The sequence below is a fragment of the Sus scrofa genome, chromosome X (assembly GCF_054392235.1).
Source record: "Sus scrofa isolate SSC_HxYL_T2T_F1_AM1 chromosome X, Sscrofa_HxYL_maternal_Yorkshire_Landrace_v2.0, whole genome shotgun sequence".
NCBI classification, from domain to species: domain Eukaryota; kingdom Metazoa; phylum Chordata; class Mammalia; order Artiodactyla; family Suidae; genus Sus; species Sus scrofa.
Window position 1 is genome coordinate 49,769,126 of NC_139401.1, and position 26,123 is coordinate 49,795,248.

Here is a 26,123-nt window from a genome sequence, read left to right on the forward strand (position 1 = left end):
AGACAAGAGACAAAAAAGGGGAGGATAATCAATACACCAACACAAGCGTCTGGTGCCCAAGGACACCCATGGGAATCACCTTTAGCCTCTCCAGTAAATTCTGAAAGCCAAAGTAGAGCAGGGAGGGGAAGAGGCTGGACCTACCTGGCCTCCAGGCAGAGGTGGGCCTTCTCCTCCCAGCGTTCAGCAATGGTCAGCAGTTCCTGCAGTTCGGCTTGGGCCTTGTCCACAGCAGGACTAGGGGCTACACTGGCACCCGCGACCAACAGTCCCCGCATGACAGCCAGGGTGCCCCTTCGGGCTGAGGGAGCCAGCGTGCGTTTCACCTCATCCAGCCATCGTGCCTGTTCCACCTGCCGCTGCAGCTGCTGGGCCTCAGGTACCTCCACCCCCAGCTGCCGCCCCCTCTCCAGCAGGGACTGCAGGAGCCCTGGACTGGAGGGCAGTGAGGCCAGGGCCTCACGGGCCTCAGCCTGATAGGCTTCCACCTGTTCCAGAATACCCTACCAGGATATAGATGAAGAACAAACTCCTCAGCAGGGCCCACATAAAGGTCCCACCACCACATACCCCTGCCCTACCTACTTTCTTACCCTCCACTATTTGGGAAGAGAGCCTAGCATGGGCTGGGCTCTCCTCCTTCACTGTGCCCTAAGCAGCGGTTCCTAACACTCACTGCCTGCTAGAATACCCTGGGGCGTTTGTTAAAATGAAGACCACTGGGTCCACCCCCTTGAGATTTTTAATAGAGGTTAATCAGGAGTCTGTGCTTTGTTTAAGTCCCCAAAGGATTTTGATGTATAGCATCAGGAGACCCTCTGCCCTAAAAATGCTCTATTCTTGGCCTTCTCACAATCTCTACCCTCACACTGGTGTCCACTGCCCTCTCCATCCCACTTCTCTGCCTTCCTAAACTTGACTCAGCTTTCCAGGCCCATAAACACCCTTGTTACTTCCTTTCTGCTCTTCCATCTCCACCAGGAAACCTTCCCTCAACTCTGTATCCTGTACTTGTACCCTTGCCAATTGCCCCTCAAATCCCATTTCTAACAAACAGTGTGCTAAATTCTTTGCTTCCTACCTCCCATTCTCACATGTGCATCCTGTCTTGCCCAAATACTTGATACTTTTGAAAGAAGCCAGGACTGGCTTGCTGCTCAGGCTCCCCAATCCCCCTGATCCCTCAGCAGCACTCCAAGTCCACCCCTCCTCACCTTGACATCCCCAATCTGGTGCATGGCACAAGGCAGGTTGTTCATCTGGTCCAGAAAGGCCCGGAGCTCAGCCAGGGTCATCTGTAGACCAGCCACCCTGTGGGGGCTATGGAGTTTCACATGTGGGGTTTCAAGTTCAAACTCAGTCCCCTCCCTCCATCTCTGTGCTAAGACCCAACACCTTTCCTCATATCTGTACACTATGATCTCTCATACTTAACATTTCCCTTCAAATGCCCAGGTTAGAGGGAGGGTTTAAGATACATGCACGTTCATATGATGAAAGAATTAGCAGAGAGGAACATAGGACTTATTTGCAGGGAAGCTTAGAACTGATGGTAACAGAAGCTGGACTTTTTAATTCATCTTCTACTGTGAACTCTATGATCAGGTTTATGCTTCTGTGTCTTGTCCCTAAACCTTGCACAACTCCTCCCTGCCTACAAAATCCACCGTCCTGTCTGAACTCTTCTTCAAGTACTGATAAAAAGAAGCATTTCTAGCTCTCTTAGCACTGAGGTGCTCCTCTCCATTCTAGTTGCCTGGCCTCCTTGCCCTCCCCAACACTTCCTATTGCAGTGCCTGTCAGCTTCCTGCCTAATGGTACTCAGAGTCCACCCCCGACAGTCCTTTTCCTAGGTGCTGGCTCCGCAGCAGGCTATCTGTGCCCAACACCTCATGCTGCCATACCCAGCTTCCTGGCCGCTGACCAGCCCCAGAGCCCGGGACACACAAGCTTCTGCCTCACTCAGGCAGTTCTTGAGTCGTTGCAGCAGCTCACTGTTAGGAAACCTCCTCTCACGGGCCTCAGACTCTAGTGCCCTCAGCTCTTCAAGACCTGCAGAGAGAATGAGAACAGCAAGGAGTAGGCAGTATTGAGTAAAGGCAGAGGAAGGGGGTGGGGGTACAGAAGAAAAGGGACTAGAACTTGCCTGTGGAGTCCCTCCGTCCCCCCATCACTCACTGCGCTTCCGCCCATCCTCCACCTCCAGGGCCACTCGCACTTTGTTGGCCCAGGTGTCAAAGGACTCAGCCCGGACCTTCAGCTTATGGAGCATGGCAGGGAGCTCATCCAAGGTGTACCGATACCTGGAGGAAGAGGGCAGGGAAGAGCACATCTGGACCAGCTCTGCATCCCCTTCCTCAGCCCACTTCCTCCAGGTAGGCCCCCTGCTCACCGCAGGTACTGCCGGCTACTGGAGCACTTGCAGAGGTCATTGATGTGGGAAAGGCAGACAAGGCCGTCTGGGCAGTCATAGCAGGCTAGGGCTGACAGAAAGCATGTGGTCTTGCACTTGATGCATTGGCGCTCATCATCCGGGAGCAGCTCGAAAGCCTCTCGCTCAGCTTCCGTGATGCCCTGGGGGTGTTCATTATATAGAACCAGAACAGGGCTGCAGAAACCCCTAACTCAGCCACCAATGAGCCCCACGTTAGACTCAAATCTGTGATAAGAGCTATGGAGTTCGCTGGTGGCTCAGTGGGCTAAGGATCCAGTGTTGCCACTTGGGTCACAGCTGTGGTGGGGGGTTCAACCGCTGGCCCAGGAACTTCCCTATGCCATAGGCACAGCCAAAACTTTTCTTTAAATTAAAAAAAAAAAGAGCTGTTGGGGAGACAAAACTCCACAGAGCACACTTCCTCTGTGAAGTTCAGACTAGGGGAATCATATGAAACAGGGCAACATCAGTGTGGGCCGAGAGGAAGAAAAATCAGGTAAGATTCAGATCAGCAGAAAGTGCCTTCAGGTGAGAGAAGGTGAGGAAAGTGGTAGACCCAGGCACCAAAAAGGTGGCAATATGTGAAAGTGACCAAGAAAAGTGTCATGAACGGGGGAACAATGCTGGCTTCCAGGTACTCAGCGCCCACTGTGTTCCAGGAAAGTGTTGCTGGCTACTTAGCAGGTGGGACACTCGGCACACACACCTATAACTTAGACAAATAAAACTCTATGTCCTTGTGTCCAGTGTTTAAAGATAAATATTTCCCCCCAAAAACATGGCCTCCAAACCTAAGCCAATAACTTCATCTGCTGAATAGATGAAGAAAAAGCAATCCATTCCAAAAATGGAAGAAAAGCCAGCTATCTTGGAGTAACTGAAAAATAATACAATACTATACATTATGGACACATTTAGGGATTTTAGAGGGAAATTTTGATTCTAACAGCTTTTGTCTTCTGTACCAACCGAACCTGCATAAGTCCACTGCACATTACAAATGCTGCTCTGTACATTACAAATCTAGCTGTGTTGATACTGAGTAAATTATTTAAATCTCTGGGTTTCAGTTTCCCAATCTGTAAAATGGGAAATAATGGTATTATCTTCACTGGATTATGAGGATTAACAAAAGCAAAGCAACTAAGGACTCAGAAAAGTATTTTAGCACTTAGATATGGAACCTCAGGAGACCCTGAATAGCCAAAGCAATCCTTGAGAAAGAAGAACAAAACTGAAACATCAAATTTCCTGATTTCAAACTATATTACAAAGCTATAGTAACCAAAACACTATGGTAATGGCATAAAAAAAGACACATAGACAAGTGGAATAGAATTAAGCCCAGAAATAATAAACTCTTATATACACGGTCAATAATATTTGACAAGGGAGCCAAGAATACTTAATAGGGTAGCATCTTCAATAAATAGTGCTGGGGAAAATGGATAATCACGTATAGGAGAATGAAACTGGACCCATATCACTCAGGAAAATACATTTGAAATGGATTAAAGACTTAAACATAAGACCTGAAATTGTAAAACTCCTAGGAGAAAACAGAGGGAAAATGCTCCTTGACACTGGTCTTGGCAATGATTTCTTATACTGATACCTAAAGCACAAGCAACAAAAGCAAAAATAAATAAGTGGGACTACATCAAACTAAAGTGTCTGCATAGCAACAGAAATGATTAACAAAATGAAAATACAACCCAGAAAACATCTGCAAACCATCTATCTAATAAAGGGTTAATATCCAAAATATATGAAGGATTCATACAACTCAATAGCAAAAAAAAAAAAAAACGCCAACCTGATTAAAAATCAGGCAGAGGACCTGAATAGATGTTTTCCCAAAGAAGACATACAAATGGCCAATGGTAAATGAAAAGATGTGCAACATCACTAATCATCAGGGAAATGCAAATCAAAACCACAGTATCACCTCGTACCTGTTAGAATGGCTTATTATCATAAAGATAGGAGATAACAAGTGCTGGAGACAATGTGAAGACAAGAGAATCTTTGTGCACTGTGGCAGGTATGTAAATTGGTGCAATTGCTTTAGAAAACAGTACGGAGGCACCTCAAAAAATTAAAAATAGAACTACCTTAAGATCCCACAATCTCCCTTCTGGGTATATAACCAAAGGAAATGAAACTAGGATCTCAAAGAGTTATCTGCACTCCCACATTCACTGCAGCATTACTTAGAATAGCCAAGATATAGGAACAACCTAAGAGTCCATCAACAGATGAATGGATAAAGATGTGGGGGGTGGTCTGAGAATATTTTCAGCTGTAAGAAAGAAAGGAAATCCTGCCATTTGTGATAATATGGATGAACCTTGAGCATATTATACTCAAAGTTAGAGAATGACAAACATTACAGAATATCACTTATATATGGAATCTAAAAAAGCCAAACCCATAGAAACAAGAGTAGAATGGTGGTGGCCAAGGGCTCGGGGGGTAGGGAAATGGGGAGATGCTTGTCAAAGGGTACAAACTTCCAGTTAGAAGATGAATAAGTTTGAGGAATCTAATGTACAGTATGGTGACTACTGGGGGGTAGGGGTGGGGAGGATGGGATAGGTGCTCAACAAATATTCACTGTTATTAGCGCTAATTTTTAGATAAGGATATCTATTTCACAGGCCTATCTCAGGATATTTATCTCACAGGCCAATTTTACTGAGGAAACTAAGTCTCAGAGAGTCAGTAACTTGCCCAAAATAAGAATATGACTGAAGCGTATTTCTACTCTCAAGCCAGAGAATGCTGCTCTTAAGAATGAAGGCCCCAGGTATCCTTGGATCATGGACCTCTCTGAGAAATGGATGCAAGCTATGAGGCCTTTCGCCAGAAAAAGTACTCACATACATGCACACACAATATTTTACAGAGTTTCAAGATGAGGGGGTCCAGAACCCTTCTCTTAGGTAAGGGCCAAGTGTAGAGACCTCTGAAGGTCAGGATGAGAACATCTACTCTTCCCACCTTGCTTTGGCTCCAGGGTCATCATTCAATAATAGCACTTAATAGAGAAAATGATCCTTGGAAAAAGGCAAGTGCTCACAAACTAATATCACAGATTGCTAGGCCCCAGACTTCCAACACTTACCATAGCTGCAATTCTCCTTATAGCTCATGCTCACAGGAAAGTTATAAATGAGCTTTTCTTTAAAATAAGAAAGTATTATCCGGATCCAAGCAGCAAGGGATCCCTCAGAACTAGCATTCCTTTGTAATCCTATGTAGGACTCTCACTAAGTCAATTCCCTAACTGGGCAAGTTTGGAGCTTTTTTTTTTTTAAATGTTGGGGAAAGGTACAGGTTTTATTATTTATTTTTGGCCACACCCCATGGCATGCGAAAGATCCCAGGCTAGGGATCAAACCTGCACCACAGAAGCAACCTGAGCTATTGCAGTGACAACGTCAGATCCATAACTGGCTGTGCCACAAGGGAATTTCAAGTTTGGTGCTTTAAGAAGGTGATTGAATTACATTAGTAGCAGTCCCACCCATCCACAAACACAACTGACACATGTTAGGAGAAATCTACTGAAGGAAGACCACATTCTATTTGGTAATATTACACTAATTTGAGCTACTGAAGCATATGAATGTAAAAAAATGGCATTTCTTAAGAAATGCTCCATGTATCAATCATTTTCTTCATATATTACCAATAACAACAGCTGCTACACTGCAAGTGCAGCAATAGATGCTTCGACATAAACCACCTTACTTAAGCTTTACAACCACCTTGCAAGTTAGATATTTATTCCCACTTTACAGAGTAGGAAAGTGAGACTGAGAGGTTAAGTAACTTGAAAAGGTTATCCAGCTAACCAGCAAGTGAGGGTTTCATATGCCAGTCAATGTCTCTATTTTTTTTTTTTTAGGGCTGCATATGGAGTTTCCCAGGCTAGGGGTCAAATCAGAGCTACAGCCACCAGCCTACACCACAGCCACAGCAACGCAGGATCCGAGCAGTGCCTGCGACCTATACCACAGCTCGAAGCAACGCCAGATCTTTAACCCACTGAGTGAGGCCAGGGATTGAACCCGCAACCTCGTGGTTACTAGTTGGACTCATTTCCTCTGCGCCACAACAGGAACACCTGCCAGTCAATATTTATTTAAACAATGATGGGTTATTTAAATAATGATGAAGAGCAGTGATACCAGCACCTGCTATGGGTCAGTTACTTAACAAATACCATATCTTAAATCCACTCAACTATTCTAAAAGGTAAGCACTATTATAATCCCCATTTTTTCAGAGGAGACTACTCATGCTCGGTGAAGTAAATTAACTTGCTAATGGTTATTGGTAAATGGTAGACCATGGAATGTGGTTTCCAATCCAGATGTGTCTAGTTCTTTTCACTACTCCCCAAGAGTAGAGACTGTATCTTCTACTTCTTTCTCCCCCTACCTCTGCCAGACAAGGATGCCCAATCCAGGGCACTCTACCCACCACCTACCTTCTCTAGCAGGGCCTTTCGTAGACGCCGCTCCTCCTGCACCATGATGAACATTTCCTTATGTACAGCTGCTGCCAGGTTCAGGTCTAGCTTCTCTGGACAGGCAGCCATCTTGCAAATGAGCTCCTCATGGGAGAAGACGCAATATCTTCGAAGCCGGCGGTAGTGCTCAATGCACTGGCGCCCAGCTGGCAGCTGTGGACAGGTTCAAGATTGAGTATGGCCAAGTCTTGAGGCCATGATGCCTCAGCTTCTTCACAACCCTCCTGCTTTTCCCTGCCAGCCCACCACACTCCAGACTTACCCAGTCGGCAGTGCAAAAGTTGACAGCCTCGGCAAAGTTGTAGCCTTGGTTGAAGCCACTGTGGTAAGCTCGGGGAAAGGTAATGACAAATTCTCCTGCACACTGGTTTGTGCGGACAACCTGAGGAAGAAAGCCCAAGGTCACTGAAACAGTGGTTTTCCACAGTCTGCAAAAACCTGATCTAAGTGCAGCATCCTTAAGCGGATGAAGAAAAGCTTTAAGGAAAACAGTCTGACAAGATTCTCAGACCCTCCAACTATGAGAGAAAGGACCAGTGGTCTCTGCGCTCAAAGTTTTGATTTGTGATGATAGGAAAATCTGAGTCAAAAGCAGGAAATGTACATACCAAAATATTTCAACCTTCTTAGTAATTTTTTTAAAAATTCAAAACATCATTCTTCATTAAGCTGGCCAAGCTTTTTTTATTAATAATCATTGTTACCAGCCATATAAGTTGTTTTAAGAGCCAAGCAGATCTACGAGACTTGTTATAAAATCAGCAGGTCCTGTCATTCTCCGTTGCCCAGAACCAATCACTCTTTTTTTGGGGTGGGGGGTGTGTCCTGCTGGCCTACACCACAGCTCACAGCAACGCTGGATCCTTAATCCACTGAGCAAGACCAGGGTTGAACCGTGTCCTCATGGACACTAGTTGGGTTCATTACCACTGAGCCACCACAGGAACTTCCAGAACCAATCACTTTCACCTCTACTGATTGATTATTTTGGCATTTACCTTAACAACTCTAAAATGCCTCTAGACTATGTTAAAAAAAAAAAAAAGTCTCCTATTTTTCAACTTGCTTAGTTTTCTATGCATGTATTAGTAATTTAATCCCAATCTTTTGGACAAGAGTCCAACTCTCCTCTCTCCTATCACTTTTCACCTTTCTGTAGCAGTCTCTTATGGAGTCCTATGATCTGTTTCAATTAGGACCAGCTGCCCTCCCTGGATCGCCACTATCCTGCAATGGATCTCCTGTTTCCTAGATCCCATGTCTTCCTCTTTCTAGGTTTATTCCTTGCTATGCTTCAGCATATCATCCAACAGCTTCCTGAGAACCGGTGGGAAGAACTTTTTCTTTTTTTCTTTTTTCTTTTTTTTTGCTTTTTAGGGCCACACCCACGGCATATAGAGGTTCCCAGGCTAGGGGTCCAACCAGAGACTGTCATTTAAGATCCATCTGGTCATCCTAGGACATTTTTCAACTAGTATACCAATTAGAACCTTGAGCCTACCTAATCTACCTAGTCTGACTTCTTTCTGTATTTTCCCCTGAACCAAGGTCTTCAGACCATAAATCTTAGTCTACATTTTCAGCCTCATTCGGCTGTATGTTTCCTCTATCTGAATTATCTCCCTATGTGCTTTTCCATCCAGGAAGACCTCCCTCCGGGCCTCCTAACAGTTGACAACCACCACACTCTTTTTTTTGTTGTTGTTGTTGTCTTTTTAGGGCATATGGAGATTCCCAGGCTAGGGGTCAAATCGGAGCTGTAGCTGCTGGTTTACACCACAGCCACAGCAATGAGGGATCTGAGCTGCTTCTGCGACCCACACCATAGCTCAAGGCAACGCCAGATCCTTTACCCACTGAGTGAGTCCAGGGATCAAACCCGCGTCCTCATAGGTGATAGTTGGGTTTGTTTCCACAGCGCCACAATGGTAACTCCAAGAATTTTTGTTTTTAAATGTCTCTATTCTACTCTCATAACTTGGTAATTTGACTGCACGTAGAATTCTAAGTTGAAAATCATTTCAAAGGCATGGCTTTACTCTTCGATTCCAATGTTGCTTTTGAAAAGTCTGAAGCCATTCTAATTTCTAATGCTTTCAATTAAACCTATTTTCTCTATCAGGAAGCTTGCAGGACTTTCCTGGTCCAGTGTTTGATATGAAAATTTACCAGCCATACCTAAGTGTGGATCTATTTTCTTTCATGTACTTGGTATGCCATTTGACTGTGGAAACTTTCAGTTCATGGAAATTTTCTTGAACAATTTCCTTAAGGATTTGATCCTTTTAGTTTTCACTTATTTTCTCTTCTCAGATTTCCTATCATTTGAATATTGAACCCCCAAACAAATTCTTTTTCTCTACCTTTTTCCATCTTTATCTTTTTATTCTATTTTTGGGAAGATTTCCTTAATTGTTTATCTTCTAAACTCTTTTTAAAAAATTTTTCACTTCTGCTACCATAAAATTTTCAAAAGCTCTTTTTTGATTTTAGTATGTTCTTCTAAAATACTAAAATACTAAAAGGGAGTGCCTGCTGTGGCTCAGTGATAACAAAACTGACTAGTATCCATGAGGATACAGGTTCGATCCCTGGCCTTGCTCAGTGGGTTAAAGATTTGGCGATGCCTTGAGTTGTGATGTAGGTCACAGATGTGACTCAGATCCCTCACTGCTATGGCCATGGTGCAGGCCGGCAGGTGCAGCTCCAATATGACTGCTAGCCTGGGAACCTCCATATGCCTCAGGTGCAGCCCTAAAAAGAAAAAAAGTATCCTGGGAATTCCTTAGTGGCCTAGCAGTTAAGGACTTGGTATTGTCACTGCTGTGACTCAGGTTATGTCCCTGGTCTGGGAACTTCTGCATGCTGCCGATGTGGCCGAAAAATTAAATAAATAGTGTCTTGTTCATATTTCATGTCTGCAATATATGCTCATTTCTGGAGGCATTATTGAGGTTTCTTTTCCTTTTCTTCTTGAAGTTTGCTTCTCCCTACCTAGCCTCTGTTTGTCCAAGCTGCTTTTTTACTGTTTGGTTCTATTTTGTTTTCTAGAGTCTTCTCAGTTGTCTGTTACTCTGTGGCTGTCTACTTATATATAAGAGTAAGAAATGAAAAGGCTAAATGGAAGTTCTGAGTACACAGGTGAAGTTTATCAACTGTGAGCTTCACTATAGGGTGAAGCTATTTAGTTTGGAAACTCAAGGTCTTTCCTTTTGAGCCAGCTGGATTGCCTGGAAAAAAAACCCTCCCATTTTTTTTTCCTGAAGGCAAAAGGTCTGGCTGCCAGTGTTCTAAGAGCCAAGTGGAGGATGATGACTAGGAACCTCAGCATTCAGTATGTATACAATGATGAATCCTATTAGTTTCACTACACCTCCACCCTCAATTGTACCTAGAAGACCTCAATCCAGAGATGTTCTATTTTAACCTCTTCAAAAATAAACCTCCAGTCTTTTGCTAGAGTAAGGGAGGGTCACATTTCCAGCTGCCCAAAATGGGAGGGGATCCCACAGCTTATATAGGGATAAAAAAGTAAAATCTTTCTCTTTACCCCTTCATCTTTACTCCCCCAATGCCTGGTACCACTGATAACTGAACCTTTGGAGGATTCTGAGGCATAAATCAGATTGGTTCTCCAATGTTCCAGTACTGGCTTAAGATTTAGTTTTCTTATCTGTTTTCTAATTTCTTTTTTCTTTTTTTTTTTTTTTTTTTTTTTTGTCTTTTATGGCTGTACTTGTGGCTTATGGAAGTTCCCAGGCCAGGGACTGAATCCAAGCTGAAGCAATGCTGGATCCTTTAACCCACTGCGCCAGACTGGGCATCAAACCCATGCTGCTGAAGTTGGATTCTTAACCTGCTGTGCCATACATAGCAGGAACTGTTTTCTAGTTTGAAGAATTCCGTTTATTGGGAGCTCCTGCTGTGGCACAGTGGGCTAAGGATCTGGCACTGTCTCTGAAGTGGCATGGGTTTGAGCCCTGGCCAGGAGTAGTAGGTTAAGGATCCAGTGTTGCCACAGATGCAGCTTGGATTCAATAGCCCACGGTGACAGCCAAAAAAAAAAAAAGAATTGTGTTTATCATTTTCTTTTCTTGTTTTCCCTACCTTGTAATTATTTTACCTTTAAGAAAAAAAAAAAAGCAAAAAACCCGGAGTTCCCGTCCTGGCATAGCAGAAATGAATCCGACTAGGAACCATGAGGTTGCGGGTTCGATCTCTGGCCTTGCTCCGTGGTTTAAGGATCCGGCGTTGCCGTGAGCTGTGGTGTAGGTTGCAGATGTGGCTCGGATCTGGCGTTGCTGTGGCTGTGGTGTAGGCCATCAGCTGTAGCTCTGATTCGATCTCTAGCCTAGGAACCTCCATATGCTGCGGGTGCGGCCCTCAAAAGTCAAAAAAAAAAAAAAAAACCTTTGGTGCCATTTTACTGAAGTTTCAGTAAGGAATGCAAGTAGCTAAGTGTATGTTTAATCTGCCATCTTCACTCAAAAGTCTTACAAAGTTTTTTAAGATGAACATTTGATGCTGAAGAAGACACAGTGAAATAAGTACAGTGCTGGAAGGGGACCAATAACCTGCTCTCTGGAAAGCAAAATTGCTAATATATGCCTAGAACCTAAAACATTCACATCCTTCAACCCAATGATTCCTCTGCTAGGATTTTAATTTTTTTTTACATTTTTTTAATATAGTTGATTTAAAACCTCTGCTAGGATTTTAGATTAATGTGGAGACAATTAACATCCTAACAATATTGAATCTTCCCATTCATGAATCAATCCCCACATTTATTCGGGTCATGCATCAGTTCCCACCTCCAATATATTTTCTTCTCAAATCTATTCCTACTTAGAAGCAACATCAATGTTTCTTGTTTATATTACCATACTAGACCCCATTACCAACCACTAGAATTGTCTTCCACCAAAATACAAATCTGACCATGTAATGCCCCTGTTGAGAACTCTTCACTTGAATTCCCATGTCCACATGATAAAAGTCATGGCCCCAACAGGCAAACTCTCACTCTTCCTTCAAGTGCCACCACCTCTACATTTGTAATGCTTTCCTGATCCTCCCTCCACCCCTGCCTTCCTAATTACTCAGTCTGTTGTTCTTCTGTAGCACCTCTATCATTTTATTCCAGTTGTTTACTCACCTCTGTCCTGTACTCAATACATGACTAAAGGCAAGGATTATTTTATTTGCTTTCAGGGTGTTGACCAGAGGCCTTGCACACAGAGGAAGTTGTAGCAATATGTGGTGAATGATCCAGTCCTGGCCTTAATTTTATAGATGCGAAAACTGAGTCCTAGAGAGACCTCAAGTAGCAGAGCAAGAAATAGAACCTATTGTTCCTGGCACCCTCATTTCGGCAATGTTACTATTTCCTTTGCAGTTTTTTAAAAAAAGCTCTACTCACATTCTGCAGCTATTAAATGGTGATCCACAAGTCCATCAACTGGTGAATGGACAAACAAAATGTAGTATACCCATACAACATAATATTATTCCACTATAAAAAGGAATGAAGTTCTGAAAGATGCTATAACATGGATGAACTTCAAAAGCATGCTAAGTCAAAAGCCAGACACAAAAGACCACATATTATTCCACTTATATAAACTATTTATCAAAGGCAAATCTTTAGAGTCAGCATATTAGTAGTTGCCTGGGACCAGGGATTGGAATGGAGAATGACTGCAAAAGGACAAAAGCGATCTTTTGGGGGTGACATAAATGTCCTAAAACTGGATTGTGGTGATGGTAATACAACTGTAAATTTTCTGAACTATGCACTTAAAATGCGTGATTTACGGTATATAAATTATATTGCAATAAAGGTGTTTTTCAAAAAAAGATGGTTATAAACAATTCATGGAGAGGAAGCAAAAATCATTCTAGACCAGTATTGTCCAAAAGAAATTACAGTGCCAGTCACATATGTACTTTTAAATTCTCTAGTAGTCACGTCAAAAGAGTAAAAAGAAACAGGTGAAATTAACTTCAATATTTTTTTTTAGGGCTGCACCTGTGGCATATGGAGGTTCCCAAGCTAGGGGCTGAGTCGGAGCTACAGCTGCCAGCCTATGCCAGAGCTACAGCAACATTGCAAGATCCGAGCCACGCCTGCAAACTACACCACAGCTCATGGCAACACTGGATCCTTAACCCAGGGTTAAAGATGAGTGAGGCCAGGGATCGAACCCACAGCCTCATGGTTTACTAGTCAGGTTCATTTCCCCTATGCCACAATGGGAACTCCAACTTCAATATGGTTTATTTAGCTTAATATATCCATTATATTATCATTTCAATATGTAATTTCTATACTATAAGTATTAAATAGATATTTTACATTCTCTGCTTCATACTACATCTTGAAATTCAACATTTGTTTTATATATACTTCCAGTACCTTTCAGTTGGGACTAGCCATTTTTCAAGAGTGCAAGAGCCACATGTGGCTAGCGGCTACCAATTGGCTAGTGCCATTTTAAATCATTAAACTTAACAAAAGAGGTTATAAATTCCATACACTGATCACTACTATGTCAAAATCTACATAAAAAAGATGGAAACATAACAATATGTAGAAGAAGTAGAGATAATCTATTTCCATTTTTTTTGGAAAGAGGGATGTTTCCTTGATACTGAAATTAATACCCACACCATATATCTATATCTATAAAAAGAAATGGCCTTCTCTCACCAAAGGGGAAGGCAGGCGAGGTGGGGGTAGGTGGCCAAAGATAGCTCTGAGGGAGCTCCAGCTGGCTAAATTGAAACCTGCCAACATGTGAATATGAAAATCAGATGCCCTGGATTGAGGGGATACTCTGAGGTCCAAAAAGCCTGGAGATGCTGGGAACTACCTATAGGAAGGGCAGGGCAGACAGAGAGTAGGGTGGTAAAGCAGCAGCTGGCTAGAGCCATGAGCAGGAGAAATGCTGTGGAGGTGGAAACAAAGGACACATATCTAAAAGTCTGTGATAAAAGTTTTTTTGAAATGTGGTAAGGGTTAAATAGCTACATATTTATATAATTATAATTATGTATATATATATGGATCTTAGCTGTATGGATCCTTAAGGAGAACCTTGTTCTACTCTTACAAGTCTCCTTGATATTGTGGAAAAGAACTGATGCTATGCTGTGGGTCAGGAAGAAAGGAGTCTAAGGGAAGGTCAGACTCAGTGTCTATTTTTGAGAAGCTTATGGTCCTTGATCATTTTCACATCTCGAGCCCTGTAATTACTGAATGGAGTGAGGTAGAAAGGGAAAGGATACTCCCCCTCACTTCCTCAAGTGGAGGAAGGTGGCCACAACTGTGGTAGAATGTTGTTTCTTCTAAATACCTAGATACCCTAATCTTTGATTAGTAACACTAAGATATGTAATAAAAAATACTACTCACAGATTATATAGTATACCAAAACAAGCTGAAGGTGAGAAGAAATTCAGGTGAGGACCACTTGACCTAGTCCACAGTCCTACTGTACAGATGACCAGGGATTTCAAGGAGAAATTAATTCAGAGAGTACTGACTATCTACCATGTCCCATGCATTAGACTAAGTAGACTAAGTGGCAGGACAGCCAAGGCTGCTGGGGCAGGCATGTTTGAAGGAGATGGGGGAGGATTAGCAGCAGAGAATAAGACTCAAAGCAGAGGTACTCACCCCTGCTCTTACAGGATTGTTGATCAGGTTGTTTTAAGATTCATACTAGAAAACTGGCTGATGCTATTCAATTTTAGAAATTCCCTGGAATATAAAGCCCTTTATAGGTAAGCCAGGTTGTATACCCTGAATGGGAGAGAAGTCCATAGAGAAGGAGAACAGGACAAGCCAGGACTCTGGGTTCAGCTTTTTTTTCTTTTTTTAAATGCTGAAAGATACTGGCACTTTTTTTAAGGTTACTTTTTTACCCCAGCTTTACTAAGATATAATTAACATATAATAACTGTGTAAATTTAAGGTATACAACATGTTGATTTAATACACTTATATATTGCAAAATAATTACCACCACAGACCTCTGATCTGTTAAATAAGTAAAAAGACCTACCTACTGCTTGGAGAACGGTTACAATATGGAGGGTACAGCAAAGACTGGTAGTTGTCCTCCTATATTTATTCTTACCCTCTTTCATAATAACATAACTTCCAATTTGTGGCTGGTACATGACCATCCTTAATAAAAATTAGATTTTCCAGTTTTCCTTGTAGCTAGATGTGGCCATGTGACTAAGCTGTGACTAACAGGAGATGAATGGAAATGATGTATGCCTTTAGAAGTTAAGACGACTTGTCTTGCCTGGTCCCCCCTACATTTCCCTCTCCCACTGACTGGAATGTAGATGTGGTAAGAAGCCTTCCCTAAGGCGCTGCTCTCAAACACCTGGCCCAGAGCGCACATCATCACATTGTATATCTAATCACTATTATTTTGGGTCTCTATTAGAGCCATCAAACCTATAGTCCAATTTAGAAAGAAAAGGAATGAGAAAGAGACAGGGGTAGATTCCAGACAATCACCACCACTACCACCACAAGTCATCACTAACTCATTCCTACCCCTTGCTCCTGTTTCCTGGGTACTCACCGGCACACCATGGGACATGAGGGTGTTGGGATTCATGAGGGTGACAAGTTGGTGCAGAAGATCAGGCTGGCTATCAAAGAGCTCAGGTGTCAGCTTCTTCATCACCTCTTCCAAATGTTCTGCTGCAAGTGAGGGTACCCCATACCAGGTCTTCGGCTCACCCCTGGCCAAATAGAAAGGGGACAGTCAGAGTGGGCACACCTGTGGTACAGAAGGAGCCCCACTCTGACTGTTTCCCTGGCTTCCCAGGACCCCAACTCACCAATGGAGGTAGTTAATGGAGTAACTCCAGTGATCCTCAATATGCCAGCAAAAGGCTGAGAAGACCATGCCTACATAGAGCCAGGGCACCTTCATGCCAGAGATATCTGCATTGATGTGGCACAGTACAGACTGCTCCAACACTGGCATCACATTCAGGTTCCAACCACTTGTAGCATATTCCTGTCGGGTGAGGTATTTGTGGAAAAGGGATGAGGGTTTTGCTAAGATGCTGAGATCTTTAGCCCAGGGAACCTTAATTTTGAAGCCACAGACCTTTCTGAAACATCTAAGAAATACTACAGGTTTTCTCCCAGCCGCTCTCAAATGCATACACACAAAATTTCAATTCACTTCACTTTACTTCAATTTTAGGGAGGTTTATAGATATACCTATCCACCAAATACCTGCAAGTTAAAAGCCCTTGCTCTGGACAAAAATGCATACTTCCCCTTGAAACAGGCCTAGGCCCTCATTTTTTCCCTGCATTTATAATCCCAGTCCCTGAACACTTTTTATGAATGAGCCGGGCACCCTGCCAGGCACGTTCGCATACTTTCTTATTTAATTGTTTGTTTGGTTTTTTTTTCATATGGAGGTTCCCAGGCTAGGGGTCGAATCGGAGCTATAGCCGCCGGCCAACGCCACAGCCACAGCCACTCCAGATCCGAGCCAAATGTGCAACCTACACCACAGCTCACGGCAATGCAGGATCCCCAATCCACTGAGTGAGGCCAGGGATCGAACCCGCAACCTCATGGTTCCTAGTTGGATTTGTTGCCACTGTGCCACAATGGCAACTCCCTCTTTTGTTATAAAATTCATGAGGTGACTACTACCCCCACTTTACAAACAAAAGAAAAAGCCAATCTCATGTCAAGAGATTCTATACTAGATACTAGACTGTGTTCTTTACATACGTCATCCCATCTAAATCTCACAGCAACCACATAAGGCAGGTATAACTGTCCCTATCCTATAGAGATACTGCGTTTTTCAGATACTAAAATAACTTGCCTAAGCTTACACATCTCACATATAACCATGAATCATCTACTCACCTCCTCCTCAGGGGTTAGGTGCCGCTTACTGTCACTGACAGGGAAACCACTACCAAATTCTTTGGAATGGATGTCAGCCCCATACTCAACAGTCACATCTTCCTCAATGCTATTCACCAGCCGCCAGAATTCCTTCTCCACGAGTTCTGTGGGCACCATCTAGGAAACAAGGGTAGCAGATGACCACGGCTCATCACGTCCTGGCCCCATTGACCCAGGAGAGCTAAGACCATCAGGCACCAAACACCTACGACCCTAGCCCTGACACTACCCCAGCCCTCCATCACCTACGTGTACGGGCATGTTGAAGTAATCGGCTTTAAAGGAGTCAGCCATTTCGCCAAAGCTCTGCAGAGTGTATTCCCGGGTAGCCTGCTCAAAGCCAAAGGCTTCGGGGGGGCGCTTACACTCCTGAAACCCAAAGGAGAACATGTCACCAAGGCAGAGGCATAGAGGTGGAGAATCCTCAAAAGCGGAGCTAGAATATGGGGGGTAGGAATAAGGAGGGAGAACAGCCCTAGGTCTGTACTGAAGGCCCCTGAGGCAGGCCTCATGTCATAGCTCTACCTTTTTCTCCTAGCACTTCAGTGTAGTCGGTCTCTTCATTCCCCACACGTATTTCTACCATGGTTTTACTCTTCCTTCAGGGCTTTAGTATCTAAACCACGGGCTCTGACTTAAACATACTACCCTATGCTCTTCTGCCACTTTTTCTTTCGAGATAAAATGTGAGTTTATACAATGCTTAGAGAGGTTTTTCTATGCCCAGACTGGAACTACAGGCCTGGGAACATGTCACCAAATACTCTAGTAGCTTGGAGGATGGGAAACTAATGCACTAGCTTCCAGTGTCAAACTCCACACTATTCCTGTTCTTTACTGTCTCAGTAGACAGGATATGTCTAACTCACTTGTTCCAAAGCTCACGGTTTTAGATGAGAGGTGTGTGTACCCCAGAGTCAGGCAGACCTCCTGCTCCTGTCTGAAAACAATGCCAATTTGGTCCACTGACCCACCGCCACTTAGAGAAGCATGCCAAGAAGAGCTGATAGTCTTTGTTGTCAAGATACTGCTGGTATCCAAACTCCTCCCTAAAGGAATCCCCACCACTACTAAGGCCATTACACACTGCCCTGGTCTCCTTCCTCATCTGTCTGTGTTTGTGTGAATGCACATGCACACCTGGTCTCTAAGACCACAGCTGTCTCTCTAAGATAGGGCAAGAGACTATCGATGTCTACTCTCCAGAAATCCAGAGAGATAGAGATGAGCACCTGGAATTTGGATGAAGGAAGGTAGGAGGCTCATGAAACAGACCTGGCAGACTTCCCAGGCTCTTAGCCCTCACTGCTGCTTCACCTGCTTTCCCCGCTGCCTCTCTTGTACTAGGTACATTCTCCCCATACACCCTTGCTCTTGCAACCCTCCACCCACCAAGGGCTCTAGAAAGCCTGCCCATCTCATGTAGTTAAAGTCTACAACATTGCAAACCAATCTAATTATCACAACAGAAGGAAAACGACTAAACATTATACCCACATGATGGGACCCCTACAAGGAAAAAAAAAATCATACCCGTGAATAATTTAATTATACAGAAAAGTGATTATAAAGTAACAAATGAAAATGTGCAATAAGATCCCAAACTTGTTATATAAGATAGTTATATATATGCAATAATGAAAAGATGAGAAGAAAATATACCAGACTATTAATAATGGCTGTCTCTAGGTGGTGTGATGATACGTAATTTGTCTATTTTCCAAGCTTTCTAAAAGAAACAAAGAATACAGAACTTGGAAATCAAAATAACATTTTTTCCTTCATATTCCTGTCCTCCAAATCTCATTGCTGACACCTTCTCTTATTACTACCCTCAGTCATCTTCCTCTTCCTCTGGACTTCTACACCTGAGTTTTTGAACAAACAACTTAACATTTGATTATACATCTTCACATACAATGTCTAACCATGACTCTCACAACCCCAGGCGGTCTGAGAGCTCCCAGAGAACACAGGGTAAGTGTCCTCCTCTTCTTTCTCCCAAAGCTGTGCCTCTAGCCTAGCCCCACCCTAGGGACCCAAACAGAAGCCTGTGGCTGAGCTAGGAGGCTGCTCTAAGACCAGATGAAGAAAGGCAAAGACAGCCTATGAGGCAAAGACTGGGGCTAGGAAGTCCTTACCGCCATGACACACTTTGGGCACCGCCAAACACCCTTGGGAATCTCAGGCAAAGGAGGCAGCAAGCAGAAGATGTGGTAGTTGTCATCACAGCCATCACACAGCAGGAGCTTGTCGTCCTCATCCCCTCGGGAACACATCCGGCATACATATGACTCAATCTGCCAGGGGAGGGAGGCAACAGTTCATTAACCTAAGCCCTGTGCAGCCTTTCAACCACCAGACTCCTCTAGACAGTAACCTAGTCCACAGAGATCTCCATTAGAAACCCACTGTACTTGCTGGCTGGCTGATTCATGGCCCTATACAGGTCAGTCATGCTAGCTCTGGAGTTTAACTACGTGCATGTACCATCTCCCCCAAATAAACTGGGAGAGCTCTGACAGCAGAGTCTATCATTCAGTCTTGAATCCCTCATTTTTATTCATTCAATAAACACTGAATACTTATGCTCAACATTATGCCAGACTCTGCAGTACAGTGATAAATAAGACATGGTATCTGCCTTTTCTTTCTTTTTTAAATGGCTGCACCTGTGGCATATGGAAGTTCCTGGGCCAGGGACTGAACCCAAGCCACAGATGCAGTAACGCTGGATCCTTTAACACACTGCACCATGCTGGGGATAGAACCTGCACCTCCGCAGCACCCCGAACTGCTGCAGTCAAATTCGTAACCCACTGCACCATGGCAGGAACTCCAGCATCTGCCTTCTAAAGGCATGCAGTACTCTAGAGGCACAAGTTCATAAAAATTAAAGGACAGTGTGGACACTGCCAATAGCAGCCTACAAAAGGGTACTATGGGAACCTAAAGGAGGAAGCATCTGAATCAGCAGGAAATAAGTAGAGACAGCCCCGAGGAAGAACTTCACTGAAAAGGTGATGTTTGAAGCTGACTGGAACCTAAAGGTAAACTGAAATTTGGCTATGGGGCAGAGCACAAAGGGAAACGCTTCTAGGCAGAAGAAACAGCATGTGCATAGGATGGGAAAAAGAAAGCATGGCACATCTTGGGGGAAAAAAACAAACATACCTACAAGTAGTTCAGTGTGGCTATAGCAGAGTGAGGTGGGCAGTGCTGGGGAATGAGGCTAGAGGTCAGCAGGGACTGGATCATGCATGGTAATGAGAAGCTTAGACTTTATCCTGAAGCAATGGAGAGGGAGTCTCCTTCTCCGCACCCTTCCAGCACTTCATGTTGACAGCACTTGATCACCCTTTCTTGCTCTTTGTTCCATGTGAGTTGGCCTTGTTTCCCCAATTAAGTGAGCTACCTGAGGGCAGGGCCCACCAGGCCCACTTTTCTGCTTAATGCAACCTGGTCCAATGCCATGCTGGGGAAAGGCTCGTTGAAGGGATGAGAAGCAGAACATTAGGAAGTCAGGGCTGGGTCCTTACAAACTGGGCATTGCTGTGGTTCCTCCGCAGCCTCATGGTCATCTTGGTGCAGGGCTCTGGGCTGTGACTCAGCTCCTCCTTGCTCTCCAGGAAGGTCTTGGGTGAAGTTGACTCCACCTTCACATCCCCGCCTGACTCCTCCTTCACCACTACTGTTGGGGGGCACTCAGGCCCTTCCTTATCTGGGAGAGAGAGAAATGACTCTACAGTTCAGGAGGTCTGAATAGTCAGGGCCACCTCCTCTCCCTTCACACTGCCCAGCCTGCCAGGCCTCACCTTTCTTCCGCAGAGTCTTATCCTTGGCCATGAGGCCCAGGCCCATCATCTTGGGGCCTGCCCCATAGATCTGAAGCTTCTTCAGTTCAGGGTTCTTTTCAATGTCTTCCTCTGTGGGTTCCGGCTGTAAGGAAAGAAGGAGATGAATCAAGACTGCTATCTGGGGCAAACTGCCCCATCCTAAAAGAACAATAGCTTGGGACTACATATATCACCTGAGCTCATGGCAGGTATGGGGCATAGGTGGGCCAGAGCAAGAATTCAGATTGCTTTTTGGAGACTGGGATAAGTGAACTCCCTCCTCATCCCTCTATTGGAAAGGAAATAAGAGAGGATCTCAGTTTTTCCAACTGTAAAGTGAGAATATTAACTCCCACATTACAGTTACAAGGGGATTTGAGGATATAAAGAAATCTAAGTGCTCGACGCTACCAGTTAGGTGGCAGTGACTAATATGATCTGGTAAATTACATGCTTTGCTGAGCCCAGGGACAGTGTCTATCTTGTTCTCTGTTGTATCTCCAGTGTCTAGAAGAATGCCAGCACATAAGCTTCTGCCTGAAGCTAGGGTATAGTACAAGGAGAATGAAATCTACCCCTCTGAGCAGAGTGAGTCAAGAAGGGAACAAGACAGGCAAGAACAGCAGACATAGAAAAGATATTATACGAACAAAACCCAGCCCAGACGCTCAGCTGAGAATAGAGGAAGAACAAGAGGGAAGCCTGAGAGAGGCACACTACTGTTAGAACCGAGAGAAGGGAGAGTGGACCAGGGAACAGGGCCTCGGCCACAGGGAGGGCAAGGACTCTACCTCCAAAGTTCTAAGTTAGAAGAAGGGAAATACTCACATCAGGCTGCAGTCTCTTGGCTCGCCGGCCATAACTGTTGAACTTGGAGGGTTGTACAGACTGTCGAAGGGGGATACTGTGGGGTTTATATTCCTTGTCCTTCTCTTCATTATCAAATGGACGTGTGTTGCACTGCTGGGGACAGGTAAGGGGTAAGGGTCAGGGCATGGGGCCCCAGCCCCTAACAGCAAAGACTTCTTCTACCCTCGCCCAATGGCAACCAAAGCTCTGGTTTCACCCTCCTCCCCACAACCTGCACCAATAGGTCCTATTCAAATGGTGTTTACCACAGATACCAGCACACACTTTGAGAATTCTCATGCCTTTATTTATGCTATCCCTCCTTCCAACCACCTCCCCTCAACCACCTCCCCAACTAAATCAGACTTCATCTCTTCCCAGACCTCTCCAGGTCTCCAGTCCACAGAACCAGTTCCACTAAGAACAAGTGTGGCAGGAAACTATATTCAGTATCCTGTGATAAACCATAATGGAAAAGCACATGAAAAAGAATATGTATGTATAAATGAATTACTTTGTTGTATAGCAGAAATTAATACAATATTATAAATTAACTATACTTCAATAAAAAAAAAAAAAAGAACAAGTGCAGAAATCTGCATCTAGTAGGGGAAAGCCTCTTCCCACCCCACCTTGGTTTGGCATCCTTACCACCAGGTTGGCTCCAGACTGGTACATCTCATAGGGGTAAACAATGCGTTCATAGTGAGAGCGTAGCAAAGAGCCAATGTTCTTGCCTGGTGGGTAGTTGAGGCGCTGGGCCACCCGGGCCCACCGACGGTCCTTGCAGATGGCTTCATAGCCACCTTCTTCCACCACGATCTGTAAGGACAAGCAGGAAGGACATGGATGTGCTGTGTGTATGTACATGAGGGAGTAGGCCTGCAGAAAGGACATGAAAACAACTCCAGCCCCTCACTTCATTGGGGGTTACCCCCTCCTACCTCCACCACTCAGACTCAAATTGCAGCAAGAGATGCCAAGAAGTTCTGATGACAGCTTGTGTGCTACCGGGCTGTGCCCCTTCCATTGCAGCCTAGAGATCCAATATCCAAACCAAGGGGGCCCCCAGAATACCAAGGATATTAAGGTGTGGGGTGGGGAAGGGTTTGAGAAAAACCTGTTCTTACTTTGCTGAGGCTGTAGAGGTCCAAGATCCGCCGTTCTACATTGGGAATCTTTAAGGAGGAGCCCTGGATTTCCCAGAATTTGGCAATCTGATCCAAGTAGTTCAGTTTCACTCTCGTCTGGGCCTGGAGAAGAAATGGCTCAGAGAGGCTGGCCTCCCCTTTACCTGACCCTTGTCTTCTGGCCTAATCTTAGGGGAGGAGAAGAGATACAGAGCAGTCTACTACCCGGGGCCTCTCCCAGTGAACTGGATCCCCAACTCTAGGCAGTGCTTAGCCCACCTTTCATCTCTGCCACCTTCCAGTCAAGAGGAGAAGCCCATGGTCCCCAAACAGAGCAGGTCAGGTCACAACAGCCAACACCTTACATATGTACTCTTTCAATCTCCCTGACAGGGCTGTGTGAGTATCATCAATTTCTTGTACAGAGAGTCCTTGCTTCCTCAAGTCACATAGCAGGTACCAAGAATGTTAAGATACCTCAAGTTTTTGCTTTTCTTCTAATGATTTGCTGTATAGTCTTGAGTAAGTCAATTCTACTCTCGGACCATTTTCTGATTACAAGAGAAATAAAATAACTGTCCAGTCCACTTACCCCAGAAGGGCAGACTTATGAGAGCAACAGTGAAGGCCCCCTGAAAACTCTAGAACTGTATTTAAGCTCTGCATGTTTCAGAGAATGAAGGCTCCAAAAGAGAACATTCAGCTCTGCATATACGCCAATAAATTTGTTCCATGGTGGCTGAAGGGTGGGACTGCATACTAACGCCAGAGTGGCCTAAAGAACTAAAAGTGTGTACCAAAGCAGCACTGGCATCTGCCCTATCCAGGACCCAACGTGGGCCAAAGGTCCTAGGAACAAGGCATGTGCACCATGCTTTTCTGAAATCTCAGTGACCGACCCAAGAAGGGCTCCCCAAGGCCCCAAGTCTATAACCACCTCACCCTGTTCAAGAAGTCTTGGTTCTGGGGAGAACTTATAAGTAAGTCATTACATTTATTACCTTGCTCTGATCCCATTGGGGGAAACAGGGGCAGTTCTTTCACAGATGAGAAAAAGTAAGGTCTATTTGAGGAAAGAAACATCCTATGGCTTCTTTGCTATGTGAACCCCTAAGGGGCCAGGAACCCTGCTCTCTCTCAACCCCTTAGCTTTCCAAGCCTGGTCTCATTTCTGGCCTTCCCCCTCATTAGCCAGCATGATCTCTAGAAAACCTGTCCCTGGCCCATGGTACTTGACACCCTGCCCTAGCTATACCCCTAACAGATCTAGTCAAATACATTTATTTTAGGAATTTGTATCCCTTATAAGAGGTTTTTGCCCTGACCAGAAGAGCACCTAGACTGACTCTAGAACAGTGATTCTCAATGAAGGGTGATTTCACCCTCCAGGGGACCTTTAGCAATGCCTGGAGACATTTTTGGTTGCCATAACCGGGAGAGGGTACCAAAGCATCTAATGGGGTAGAGGCTAGGGATGTTGACAGACATTATACAATGCACAGGACAGCCTCCACGACAAAAAACTTATCTGGCCCAAAATGTCAATAGTGCCAAAGTTGAGGAACTGTGGTTTAGAAGACAAGTAAACTTTTAAGTTATGGGTATTCGGTTGGGCTTAATACTCAACCCCACATCCCCAGGCATATAGTAAGGCTTGTGAATACATTTTAATGAGGGAGAGGAGTGATAGCATAATTCTAACCTACATCTTCCATGGAAAACTCCAGAACTTTACCTGGAACTGGCTTAAGGGCATCTACTCTCATTACCCTGGGGCATTATCAAGCCTTTAGTGGAGAACCTCACCTTACCCATGCAAAGGGCCTGGACTTCCTGCACAGAACACAAGGGAGAGGGAAAAGCCTACCTGCCTAACACTCTATCCAAGTTTGTAAGCATTCCAGCTTCCACACAGACAGACCAGTTCTTACGTTGTTCCCGCCCATCCACCTCATCTCCCATCTTACCAAACACCATGGAAGGAAGGTAGGAAGCACAAGGCTATAAATGAACTGGACAGATGAGGCCACATTCAGCTGGCCAAGCAAGAAAGGGTCTCAGCTAGTCCCATAACCATATTTCTCTTTTGCTGACCCAAGTAGGGTAGGTTAGTTTAAAAGGGAACGTTAGAAGGAAACTTTTGTGGAAAAGGTACATACTCTGCTTTGGGATCAGGGATGCTAAATGCCCCTGTTCTTGGTTATATTCAGAGCTTTAAAGCTTCCTCCATGCCCTCCAGGCAATTTCACAGAAGACAGAATAAAGGCCTAGTTAGGGAAAGTACTGTAGCTGGAGAAGGTGGGAGGGAAGTGGGATCAGAGCTCAGGTACCCATTCTCCCAACCCCACCACCAGCTGCTAGTCTTCTCACCTCTAGTTCATTCAGTCTCTGGATTCGGGGAGTAAACCTGAAGTTGTCCACTTCTACAGCAAACGGTGGCTGCCAGTCCTGGGTGGGTACAGAAGGAAGGGGAGTAGGGTTATTCCAGCACAGTGCAAGACCAGAGGACACTGAATGCAGCTCAGCATTCATTCATGCCTTCCCAGACCTCCAGCCACTCCAGATCTTTTAACCTAGCAAACACTCAACCCCAGCACACAACTCACAACTGGGCTTTAGGAGCCCCTCAAGACCATACCCAACATCCCGCGCACATACTATGGGAAATGTCTGAGTCCCTCCTCACAGTACAGTACGAAGATTTTAAGAAACAGAGAGATGGGGCCCAAAACAGTTGACCTCAAACTCTCCCTATGCTCACATTAACCACTCGTTCCCTAGGCATGTGCTGTAGGACACACAGTCTGGAAGTACCAGAAAGCACACAGACCTAGAGTCAGAAGACCTGGGTTCATGGGGTTTTTTTTTTTTTTTGTCTTTTTTAGGGCCGCATCCAAGGCACATGGAGGTTCCCAGGCTAGGGGTCCAATCGGAGCCACAGCCACCAGCCTACGCCACAGCCATAGCCACGCCAGATCCAAGCTGCATCTGCAACCCACACCACAGCTCACAGCAATGCCGGATCCTCAACCCACTGACTGAGGCCAGGGATTGAACCTAAAACCCCATGGTTTCTAGTTGGATTTGTCTCCGCTGTGCCACAACGGGAACTCCCTGGGTTCATGTTTTAGCTCCACTACTTACTAGATACGGAATTTTACATTTCTGAACCTGTTTTCTCAACTATAAGATAGGAATGTGAACTCTTGCCCTGGTTTCCTCATAAGATTAATATGAAAAAATTAAACTAGTTTTCAAATGAAAATGTTATTCAAAGGAATCATCACTAAGACTTGACATCTAAGGCTGACCCCACTACCCAATACACATACAGGGTAGCTCAGCTCCAATTTGGGCAAGATT

General features: G+C 44.6%; 1 protein-coding gene across 16 annotated transcripts in view; it reads right to left on the minus strand.

The window, feature by feature from the left end:
- Positions 1–26,123, minus strand: part of KDM5C (lysine demethylase 5C) — a 34,404-nt gene that overhangs the window by 4,358 nt on the left and 3,923 nt on the right. For 4 of the 16 annotated variants that reach the window (XM_085006052.1, XM_085006050.1, XM_021079363.2 and 1 more), the window contains exons 2-19: positions 25,131–25,208; positions 22,761–22,883; positions 22,282–22,452; positions 21,610–21,741; positions 20,761–20,884; positions 20,485–20,666; positions 19,087–19,245; positions 17,195–17,314; positions 16,904–17,062; positions 15,843–16,024; positions 15,581–15,743; positions 7,237–7,356; positions 6,933–7,127; positions 2,393–2,574; positions 2,179–2,303; positions 1,905–2,052; positions 1,215–1,320; positions 145–503 (exon numbers count right to left, since the gene is read on the minus strand). In XM_085006052.1, coding sequence (XP_084862178.1) covers positions 145–503; positions 1,215–1,320; positions 1,905–2,052; positions 2,179–2,303; positions 2,393–2,574; positions 6,933–7,127; positions 7,237–7,356; positions 15,581–15,743; positions 15,843–16,024; positions 16,904–17,062; positions 17,195–17,314; positions 19,087–19,245; positions 20,485–20,666; positions 20,761–20,884; positions 21,610–21,741; positions 22,282–22,452; positions 22,761–22,883; positions 25,131–25,208 — 2,828 coding nt within the window. 16 annotated transcript variants of the gene reach the window in all.